This window comes from Chenopodium album, chromosome 14 (genome assembly GCF_948465745.1).
Source record: "Chenopodium album chromosome 14, dcCheAlbu1.1, whole genome shotgun sequence".
NCBI lineage: Eukaryota > Viridiplantae > Streptophyta > Magnoliopsida > Caryophyllales > Amaranthaceae > Chenopodium > Chenopodium album.
The window spans coordinates 17,488,902-17,500,449 of NC_137847.1; the positions used below are offsets into that span (position 1 = coordinate 17,488,902).

An 11,548-nucleotide genomic window follows, 5' to 3' on the forward strand; every position below is an offset into this window, starting at 1 on the left:
CACTGACCTAGGGGGGCTAGGTGCACGTTTTTTTCCATTTTGTGGAATGCATAACTTTGAAGCTTATGTCAAATGAACTATGTATTTTTGTTTTTAACAAGTACTTCTGCATTCTATGTAAAGTTTTTTCTGTGATTTTCTTCTAATATGCTCTATATAATTACTTTGGCACAATAAGAGAATGGAGTTATGAACTCAGATTTCCTACTGTACTTTCATTAGCTTGATTCTCTACGATATGATTATGCTGCTATTGGAAAGTCACAAGTCACAACATTATCAAAGGCTGAAATTGATTAGCATGTGGGGTTATGCAGCAAATCAGTACTCTGGCTGGGAATCTTGAACCAAGCTACTTTGTTTGGGAGGTTCTTTTTACCATGGCTATTATTGGGCTTGGTTTACTACTCTTCGCTCTACTGATTGGAAACATGCAGAACTTCTTACAGTCTCTTGGCCGTAGGTAAGCTTACAATATTCCCTTGGCTCCTACTACTGTTCTTTCTTTTGATATATTTTTTTTTTTTTGTTTATGCACATGGATGTTTTCGGTTTGTCCCTTTGAATGTTGTAAGATGGTCATAGACATGTACTATACGTCTATACATGCTTAGGATGCCTTATTTTTCCACAATTATGATTTATATGTGATGGATTAGGAGTTTTGATCTTTAAGTTGCTTGCTATACTTATTTTTCCTTGTTACTGTGTATTAATTTTGGACAATATTTGGATTATGCTTTCATTCCATGTCCAGTTCATCACGGATAAAGGGTATGGGTTCAACATGGAGAGTGGTTAAATTTTAAGCCATCGTTCATTCTTTGATGTCCTAGTAATGCAACTGTTTATAATGAAGCAAATTGGCAAACTTTTTCCTGCAGCAATGCTTATTGTTGAACCAGTGAATCCCTATGGAAAGTTATATTAAATTGAGTTGCACATATCTGTTGTTGCATAGTAATTTATGTTGTGACCTAGATTCCTTTCTCATATTTCATGCAGTCCCCTGAAATATTGCTGAGCTCAATACTACACTGTCACACGACTTACATTTCAACCACAGCCATGAATATGATAGAGAACATTAGAGAATTGGGGTCCTTTGGAGCTTAGAAAAGACAATAATAACTACTTTGATCTAGAGTTATCTTTCAAGTGAGGCTTAAACATGCTTAAAACATGACTGGTGATTCCAATTTTACTTTAGTTTACCTTTTATGTAATGCTTCTTACAGAAGGTTGGAGATGTCACTAAGAAGGCGTGATGTTGAGCAGTGGATGAGCCATCGCCGTTTGCCTCAGAACTTGAGAAGGTATTCTTACTTTACGCATAACTTAGACGTTTGAACTTTGAAGAGATAGAAAAGAGTAATCTTTTCTTGTGGAAGAAGCTGATCGAGGTTTGTACTATCTCTCCGCAATATGACTACTGTCAAATAAATTTTACAATACTTAGGTAGCTGGAGAAAATTTTTGAGCTTATGTCGAATGTCTTTATCTCATAGGTATTATAGGGTATTTTTATGGGTAATATTAAAGGGTGAAACTGAATGTTTCATATGGAGTACTTGGCTATCAAAGATTAAAAGTAAATTATAGGGTATTTTTATAGGTAATATGGGTAATATTCAGTTAAAAGTAAATTATTTTTGATATAGTCTATTCTATGGGTTACCACTACATTGATAATTTTACGAAGTTTCTGTCAATTTGGTGGTTGTTAGGTAGCTAACAGCTTAACAGGTGAACCAGTAAGAACTATTCATATTATCAAGATAGCAAAAAATTTAATGGTTATTTTTTATTTTTTTGTTTTATTTTATAATTATTATAAAGATTTATTTTAAGGCATAATTATTTCAAACGCATATAGCATTTATAATACTAATTTCAAGTATCATATACTATGAATCCACAATCCAATAAGTTAAGTTCTCTTTTTGGTCATTCGATTTTTATCCACCCAATAAATTTTACCTGTAATTGAAATAAATTATCATGATTCATGAATATGCATCAAAAAATTAAAACCGGTATTTATGATCGTTATGGAAGAGACTATGTAACAATTACTACTATAGGAATTTATAGATGTGAGTAGTGGATTTCAGGAAACAATTCCCTAATACCTAAACTGAATCTCAAGATACACACAAATTTTGTCAAAAAAAAAAAAAAAAGATATACACAAATCACAAATTGTGTTTAGATGTATTCCTTAAGGTTTTTCTATTCCTCCTTGGAGCCCTAGATACTCAATTTTGGATCCTCTTCTTAGTCTATAAACACGGATTTGTTCCCCATCTATGCTAGTATGCAAGGAGGAAGAAACTCTCTGTATTTCTAATTGGGGCACCGGATATGGTGAAAGATTAGGTTGATTGCTCTCTTGTAGTATGCCACAATTACATAATATGAGATAAGTTGCTTGGGGACCAATTCTTCTAGCGACTTTCTAGCCCCAACGTCCCCTATGGTCCTTCACCTAGTCCCTTAATGGCTTGATGTGCTTTTGATCCAACATCATTTTTTATATTTGGGTTCACTTATCATAGTTGGTTTCTAACAAAACATTATGACCTGTAAAATAATTAATTAATTATCTCCTAATCAATCCTATGTTTGTTATTTAGTAATTGCCATACTTGATTGAATTACATTTCTTTCAAAAATCAATTCAATCCGCCTATAGGGGAAAAAGAAAATACAAAGAAAATTTTCAAGACCATGGTTGCCTACTGAAGTTCAGCTTTCGTAGCTGTGCAATCGCCTGTTAAGTCAATGGTCACGATTGGTTGCATCTCTTCAAACACCATTTCCTCTCTTTCGATCTTTTTGTATTGAGAAACCCAAAAAACATGTTGATCGAATATGCTAAAACGGGAATACATATTTTGTGGAAAAGATGTATTTGACACAAACAAACAAAATGTATTGTATGTTAAACAACATATATGTCCATCCTGGCATGTAAAACACCAAACCTTGCTTTTTACAAGTCAAAAATTTACAATTCACTTCGAGCTTATGGACATTTTATAATTTTTATTAGATGTCTGGATGGTGTAGAAGAAAGGAGAAATATGGAGACTGTCGATGATATATATGCACTGATATTATCATCAAATTGCTAGTACTGACACACAATAAAAGGTTGGTTGTGCTACCTGCAGTCAACTAATTCAGGATTTCTTTACTGCAGAAAAATCATAGAAGCAGAACGTTACAATTGGGCTGCCACTAGGGGTGTAAATGAGGAGATGTTGATGGAAAATCTTCCGGAAGATGTTCAAAGAGAAATAAGACGCCACCTCTTTAAGTTTGTTGAAAAGGTAAGATATGTTACTGATGATGGAATAGATCTTATTAAGTTAGGAAGTGTAGAATTTCTCATGTTTCTCAACTTTCCTACTATTTTTTTAAAAGAGCATCTATTTATTTTATTCTATTCTAATCAGTTTGAGATAATGGTAAATCTTGTGTGGTGTCCATCACACGGTGTGGCCACATTAATTTATAAGAATAATTTGGACTCATTCGCATAGTATAAAAATGCGATCTCAGTTGCAATCGCAGGAATGGTTGCGGTATCACGATAACGGTATTGATGTGTTGATCGTGGACCGGGTCGCGGCTGTGGCGGTAGAATTTTATTTAAAATTTATTAATCCAAATGTTATAATCTAGGATTTTTAATTTATTTTTATATGGGTTTTACATTAAATTATTATACTCCGTACTTTTATGACCTTTAAACCAAAACCATAAGTCCGTATTACTCCTAACAGTCCTAAGATTGTTTGTTTTTTGTTTATTCATTCACAACAATTTAAAAAATAAAAGGCCACCTGTCATAGCAAGTGACCATTGTCCCACTATTGTCCAACCAACTTATATTACTCTATAATAAAATAAAATATTAAATAAATAATAAATAAAGCCTACCAAACCCATTCAACTTACACGTGATACCTTGTTACAGCTGACCTACTATTTACTTTTTCTCTCTCCCTTTGGTTCTAATCTAAGAAAATCATCGGTTTCAATGGAGTTTCTCCATTTTTTTTTTCTTTTTCCGCTTTCTTTTTTTTTTTTTTTTTTTTTTTTTTTTTTTTTTTTGTGTGTGTGTCTACGAAGTGAGTAATTCTTCTAGAAATTAACTAAATTTTGAGTCAATAATGTTCGATGCGGACAAGATTAATTTCGTATCGGCCAAAATCTCGGCCTTTTGAAAAATGTCGTGCTAAAACGGTAAATATCGGATTGGTAAGTTCGCAACGTAACGGCCGCATTTTTATACCATGCTCATTCGTGTGAGAAATCCCATTTATTCATAAAAGTACCCCTTTTTGTCCATAAAAGTAACCCAAATTCATTATATGAGTAATATCAATTTATTTAAAAACTAATTATTTGTTCATTCAAATAACCCCTATTCTTTTGTTTACATCTTTTAACTTATAAAGAAATAGAGAGAGAAAGAAAGTTTATTCAAGTAACCCCTATTTTTTGTTTTACATCTTTTAACTTATAAAGAAATAGAGAGAGAAAGAGAGAGAGAGGGGGGGGGGGGGGGAGGGGAAGAGAGAGAGAGCATTATTCGGAGGTATCAACATATTTTCTAAATACATAACCCTTCTTATCTTTTATTACTTCCCTTCTCGTCTAGCAACTTCTGGAACTTCAAAGTTTTGATTGTTCTCATGTATTTGTAACCCAAATCACACGCAATTTAGGTGCTACACGCGAGTGCAACACATTTTAAAAAAAATGTATTCTTTAACTTTGAATTGTGTTCTTTTGGGTGCATGATATGCATCATGCTCTTGAGTGCATGATCGAAGCGTTGTAAAGAATAAACAAAAGAGATAAATAGTAGGGTCATGAAGTGGATGTATTACAATTTTTCTAATCCCTCCATTTCCCTCCAAATTTTTCATTGTCTAAAGCAACACTTCAAGTTTTTATGTGCGAGATTTGAAAATGATAAAGCATTATCAGCTCTTTAGACCCTATGTAACTCACACAAGGGTACGAGTTATAGTCGTGGTTTTAAGAAGCGCGCCTCGCTCCCTGGGAAATGGGCTTTAGCTAGGCGAGGCTTAGTCACCTACGGAAGGCGCGCGCCTCAAGGAAAATAACTAAGATTTAAGTTATAAATTGAAGAATGATGGACATTTTTTCAAATTCTGACGGCCTTAGCTTTACATATATCGTTATTTAATTTATTATGAATCTTTTTAATTGGTATTAAGTACAATCAAAGTAAAAAATAATTTAAAATAAATATATAAATACATGCGCCTTGTATACAAAAGGCGTGCGCCTTCGCCTAGGCTGCAAGGACCATTTGCGCCATGGTGCGCCTTGCGTCTTTTAAAACTAAGGTTATAGTACACGTACATATCCGCTGGAAATTTGGAATTTGTATAGAAGACACGGGACGGCAGGGGTAGAGTTGTCAAAAGCTGACTCGAGACGAAGAATTTACACGTGCCGGAATATGACCCAACCTGTTTGAACCCGAGAAAATGGTGACCCGAACCTGATATGACCCGACCTGAAATACACCCTAGACCCGAGTTAACCGAGTATTTGTGACCCGAACCTGATCATGATCCGACTTAGAGATGACCCGACTTGAATATAACCTGTAAATTATTAACCTGGATCAAACCCGACTTGAACTGAGTTTGCCCCAAACCTATTTTAACCCGTTGAACCCCGAAATTAATCCGACATGTAACTAATCTAACCTGAATTCAACTCGACTTGTAATTGACCCGACCTAAATTCAACTCGACATGTTCTGGCCCATCTCAAACTCAAACTCAACCTGTTATTGACCTAACCCGATTTCAAATCACCTCAAATTTATCATGACCACCCTATTCATATATAGTTACATAGTTACCTATTAAGAATATGATGTTCGTCGTACAAATAAGAATATAAGATAATATTATATGAATACAATGACAATTTGTGTCCGATGTGTGCTTGTGCCAACGAGTTACTATGAGAAGTCCAATAGTCAAGTGTTAGAATATATCTGTTTGAATTGAACCTGATCATGACCCGTCGTGTTTGAACCAACCTAAAACCAACTCGAGACACGAGTTAACCTAGGTTTCGAGACCCGACCCGACATAACCCAACTTTGAGATGACTTGAACCCGAGAATGACCATAATCCGTTATACCTGTTGAAACCCGAATTTAACCCGAACCTGTTGTTAATCCGACCCAAATTCAACCCGACCTGTTATTAACCCAATTTGATCTCAACCCAAACCTGATAGGATGCATGACCCAATGTGACCAGACCCACATTAACCCAACGAACCCGACCCGCGAAGGTAATGATATTAACCCGACCCTAGTTGGCCCGACCCACATTGACCCATCTCAAACCCGACCCGATTACCTGAATCGACTGCTCTAGGTAAGGGACAGTGTCCTAAAACTAGACACACTTGTGGTAACATGTCTTTTATATAAATACTTTCTCACGTAAATACTTGCATCTAAGAATTGCAAACTTTCAAGGTAACATATAGAACCTAGTTTGATGTTGGATGTGCTAATGAAGCACATATGTCATGTTTGTAAAGAAAGTTTTCAACTTTGGATTACTGTGGACTACATGAAATTCTCTGTAGTTTGTTGTTTACTTCTTATTTAGTTGAAGGGGTAAGTCACGTAAGTGGATCTGGGTTAGATAAGCGATAACAACCTCTCTAATGTTGTACCTGTAAGATGACTATTGTTTATATCTAATTGCAGCCATTTGAAATTCTATGCAAAGTGGGTAAAAAAAACTTAGGATTTTGGGTTTAGGTCCTTTATAAAATCATCCTCTTTTATTTTATTTTTTCTTCTTATCCTTATTTGGTGAAATAATCAAATACATTTAGCAAAATCAGGATAAAAATAACCAAAAGGATTATGCCTATATATATCTTACATGGACTATGTATGCAACCAGGTCATAGTGAAAATAAGGCTACACAATTTTGGCATCTTCCTTGACCTAGAGCAATGTTTAGGCACTAGAGTAATGCTATGGAATAGTAGAGATTTTAAACACTCCCAAGTCTATCAGTACAGCCATGGAATATATTGGTATTGGTATGTGAGTATTTTTTTGAGGTTTATCCTCAATTTGTCACTTAAGTAGTAAATCTTGTAATATCCAGAGTTTATGTAGTATCATTTCATTAGTAAATCTTGTTCCTTTTCTCAGTTGAAATTTACATCAATATTCATAATCTTGATTTATCTTCACTTAAGTAGAACAAAACAAGATCTTACATAATCTAATGTATCAAAAATTTGTTTGCAGGTTCGAATTTTCAAATTGGTGGATGAGAAGGAGCCTATTTTAGATGCTGTTTACGAGAGGCTTAAACAAAAGACATACATCAAGGACAGCAAAATTTTATATCAAGGAGGTATTATAGACAAGATGGTATTCATTGTACGAGGTAAAATGGAAAGCATGGGAGAGGATGGTATTGTTGTTCCCTTGTCTGAAGGAGATGTGTGTGGTGAAGAGCTTCTTACGTGGTGCCTTGAGCATTCTTCAGATAATAGAGGTCTACCTTTACTCTTGTGTTGGTGATTGGTATAGTATGTTGTCTTACCATATCTGACATCATAGTTACCTTAACTCCCCCAGCCCGATTGTGGAAATGTCTTCTTACCTTTCTTTTGATATCCTTAGTTTGTAAACTTCGAATCTGGTATGAAGTTGTATTTACTGATGGGAACGATACATCATACTCCCTCTGTTCCATAAATATCTTCCCACTTTTCGTTGTGGGTTGTTACTTGAAATTTTTTTGCACTTCTTTATTCCTTATTGTTGTTAATGAAAGACTAATCTTACCCCAATTCGGCCCATTTTGTAGGACTATTTTTTTTTTTTTTTTTTTTTTTTTTACCCCCTTATTACTCTATATCTCTCTTCAAAAAAGTAAGAACAAGTAAGCACATACACTACTTCATTCATTTTCCTTGGTAGGGTAGGTCCACAATAAGTAGGAAGAATAGTTTGCGGAGACTTTTTTTTTTTTTGGTTGTCTGGTGGGGGGGGGGGGGGGTGGGGGGAGGTCTTGAGTATTGTGTACTTACACTATATAATCTTCAACATCAATTGGTGTGTGACTGCTCATTTTCCCTTCTAATGTTACTCACTTTGTGCCACCTACTTTTAAACATATTTTAATGCTACCGAACTGTATTTATTCTGTTTCTCGGGCTTTATTGCTTTTGACTTTTAATACTCAATGCACTTGAAGAAATATTTACAAATGTCTCACATTTTAACTCTTGCTCTATGTGGTGATTTCTCGACTATAAGTTTTTTTTTCCTTCCTTTTTTGAACCTGCTGATAATCTGTATTTCAATTGAATTTTGTTTTAGATGGGAAGAAAGGTAGGACATATGGACAGTGGTTAAGGAGCAACAGGACTGCAAGATGTTTAACAAATGTTGAAGCATTTATACTCAGAGTTCGGGATCTTGAAGAAGTCACAAGTTTGTTTCCAAGAATCTTGCGAAATCCAAGAATCCAGGGAGCTATAAGGTTTGTTACATCTATACTTTTTTCTTGATGAGTAAGTAATTAGCAAAGTTGGCTTTGTTACAAACTATGTTCAGTGCCTGGGTATGTTAGTTTTAAATATTTATGTGAGAGAAATGCTAATTAAGTATGAAATAATTGTTCTGAGGCATATATTCCCTTATCATGTCAACTTGAAGTCCATGAGCTCTTTTTAGAATAACATGTCTGTATTTTGTATAACAAATTATTTTTGTTTAAATTCTCTCCCCCTCGCTTGTGTAGAAAAAAGGTGGGGAAGAAGCTTTACATGTGCTCAGGCCTTAACTGAACAAAAGCTTCTCTAAGGCATATACTAAATGAAGAAAAAATCAAAGCTAGACTATAATCAGCAGCCAATAAACTTAGCAGCAGACCACACCATCTGAAAAAGCACTCTTAAAGTTTATAGTTTCAGAAAAAAACAATCTGAGAAGAACAATCTATTTCCTGCAGGCTTTGGTTGCTATAGCAACTTCAGAAAAACTTTGAATTGGTCTAGCACATTTAGGTAGAGATAACACCCGATGCCAAATACCAGCATGACAAGATTTTGCCAAAAAAATAAGTGCCCAATGCTAGATATACCACAAAGAGAACAAGTGTAATCACAAGCTACGTTATTGCACTTCAAGAGTCTGTCAGTAGTAGCTGTTATTTTGAACAGGCCATTGGATTAATAAACTCTTTGGACTAGCTTTTGTTATTGCACATAAGCCTCTTCCAGGTTACTTAAGATAACTCCTCCTGTTCAGCAGGATAGAGATAATAAAGATCCCTAGCCAGCTTGTTGACAGGTCCGACCACCAATATCATCAATATTGGATAGACAACCCAAAATCATTCTCATCATCTAGGACATGCAAGTTTCCTTCAGTAGACTGTAGACCTCTTCACATAATAACAGTGTATTCTTTCACTCATAGATAGAGATTCTTCGTATATAAACTTTGTGCAGTAAAGGCATACTAACTGTGTTCAAAGAGACTGAAGCTTTTCTTAGGAGCTTCATTGCTATTCATCCTGAGAAACATTATGCAGCAAGACTCCACCTCCTTTTGAAATTTAGGCATAACAAAGAGCTGGGACCAAAAGTTCACATGCTAAATTAATATCATAAATTTGAGGATAATAATTCCGTTTAGTGATTAGGTGAGGTTGATAATGAAGACAATGTCCAAATTTTTGTTTACAAATTGGAGATGCAGTTTCATTGCTGAGGAGAAGAGAAAGCACGCCCTTAAAGAAAATTAAAGGAGAAAGTAATAGTCTTTGAGCACAAACGTCCTACTACCCCACCTAAAGTGGTCCTTTTTGGAACAATATGTTACTTGCAAAATCGGTTTCTGTGTTACCAGGACTCAGGTTTGGTGTTCTATATAGGTACCTGTTTGAGTGAAAAGTTTTTAGATTTTATACTTCCTACAAACACTTGACATTTAAAACATCCCAACTACTGCTGTGCAGCAAATTCTCAGGTTTGTAGGATCGAGCTTTCTGTTTGCCCAGGTTTTAATTTAATTATTATTATACCTTCTTGCTAGGCACAGCTTTGCTTCATCTCGAATGGGAAAAGTTCCCGTTTAGAGTTGTGAAGAGAATTTTCTTTATTCCATTATGGGATTCTAGCTCGGAGGTGTGTTTGACACTATGGCAATTCCCCATCTTTTGGGACCCAAAAATTAGCTAGAAAAGGCAAATTACCATGGATAAGAGCTTTAGAGTAGTTATTATCTTGTGATTGATGATATTTTGCTCAAGTGTAATGTGATTGTTGAGAGTAGTTGTTTTAAGTGTGATGCGAGTAGTTCGCAAGAAGAGGGTTGGTGTAGTTATTATCTTGTGATTGATGCTATTTTGCCTGTTGGTATCTTGGTGAGTTGTTGTCTAGTGTGCCATAGAATTATAATAGTAGAAGAGTTTGGTGTGATGACTTCCCTTTCGAGTTTGTCATTGTGTGTTTTCATCGTTTGGTTTCATTTCTAGAAATTACTGTTCCTTGAGGCTTCCTTCTTTCTCCCCACCCACACACACAGCGAATGTCAGGAATTAATGCTGCCTTGGTTATTATCATAAGTTTAGTATAACGCCTTCTTATTTTTCAGGTATGAATCCCCGTACTATAGATGCCAAGCTGCAACAACGATTCAAGTCGCTTGGAGGTACAGAAAGAAGTGGCTAAATCGCATGGAGACTAGAAGTAGGTCAAGAGCCTAGAGTCACTTGTACAAAGCTCTTAGTGATTTGCTGTAGCCTGTAGCTGTGAAATGACAACCCTTTTTGTATACTTCGTGTATAGGAACTCTTTTGCACACCTTTATACTTGTAGACCTGTGGTGACTGTTATAGTCTTCTAGAATCTTTGTTTTCAGAGAATGTGAAATGTAATGATTACTAACTGGTACAAGGAAATCTATCCAAGCCCTTTTACTACGTTTCATTTAATTTCCACCAATAACACCGTGTATCAAAATTTGTCTTACTCTACAAAATTTCTATCCCTATTTGTTTGCTCTGTTTGATATTTTTATTTATTTATTTTTTTTACGGTCTTTAAGATACATCTTATTATCTTAAAATATTAATATTTTTAATTTTGTTCAGCAAAATATTTAAAATTTTTATGTTGATAAAATACATTATTACGGAGTACGAATCTAAGAGTATCCTTAGCCATTAACAATTTGGGGTGGTTATTAGGAGAGGTTGTAAAAATAAAAAATGTAGAGAGAGAAATCAAAGGAGAAATAAACCAATAATCTGGTTGAGATGATAATCGGTTCTCAGGTATTGGTTTTAATACAGTAAAATATAGTGTCAAACTGCCAACTTTCATTGGATTCCTTCCCTCATTTATTATTTAGTGACGTGGGTAAGGGAGGTTTTGGCATACAATGCATTGATCAATGGTCAAGATGCATTCAGAAATTATAATCGTTG

The 11,548-nt window shown here is 35.0% G+C and overlaps 1 protein-coding gene across 3 annotated transcripts in view; it reads left to right on the forward strand.

Moving 5' to 3' along the window:
• Positions 1 to 11,063, forward strand: part of LOC145580108 (putative cyclic nucleotide-gated ion channel 20, chloroplastic) — a 35,597-nt gene extending 24,534 nt beyond the window's left edge. For all 3 annotated transcript variants that reach the window (XM_081637455.1, XM_081637457.1, XM_081637456.1), the window contains 6 exons: positions 318 to 463; positions 1,239 to 1,316; positions 3,206 to 3,335; positions 7,348 to 7,600; positions 8,431 to 8,593; positions 10,714 to 11,063. In XM_081637455.1, the coding sequence (XP_081493581.1) occupies positions 318 to 463; positions 1,239 to 1,316; positions 3,206 to 3,335; positions 7,348 to 7,600; positions 8,431 to 8,593; positions 10,714 to 10,825 (882 nt within the window). In that variant the 3' untranslated portion in view covers positions 10,826 to 11,063. The remainder of the gene's footprint in view (positions 1 to 317; positions 464 to 1,238; positions 1,317 to 3,205; positions 3,336 to 7,347; positions 7,601 to 8,430; positions 8,594 to 10,713) is intronic.
• Positions 11,064 to 11,548: the final 485 nt, after the last annotated feature.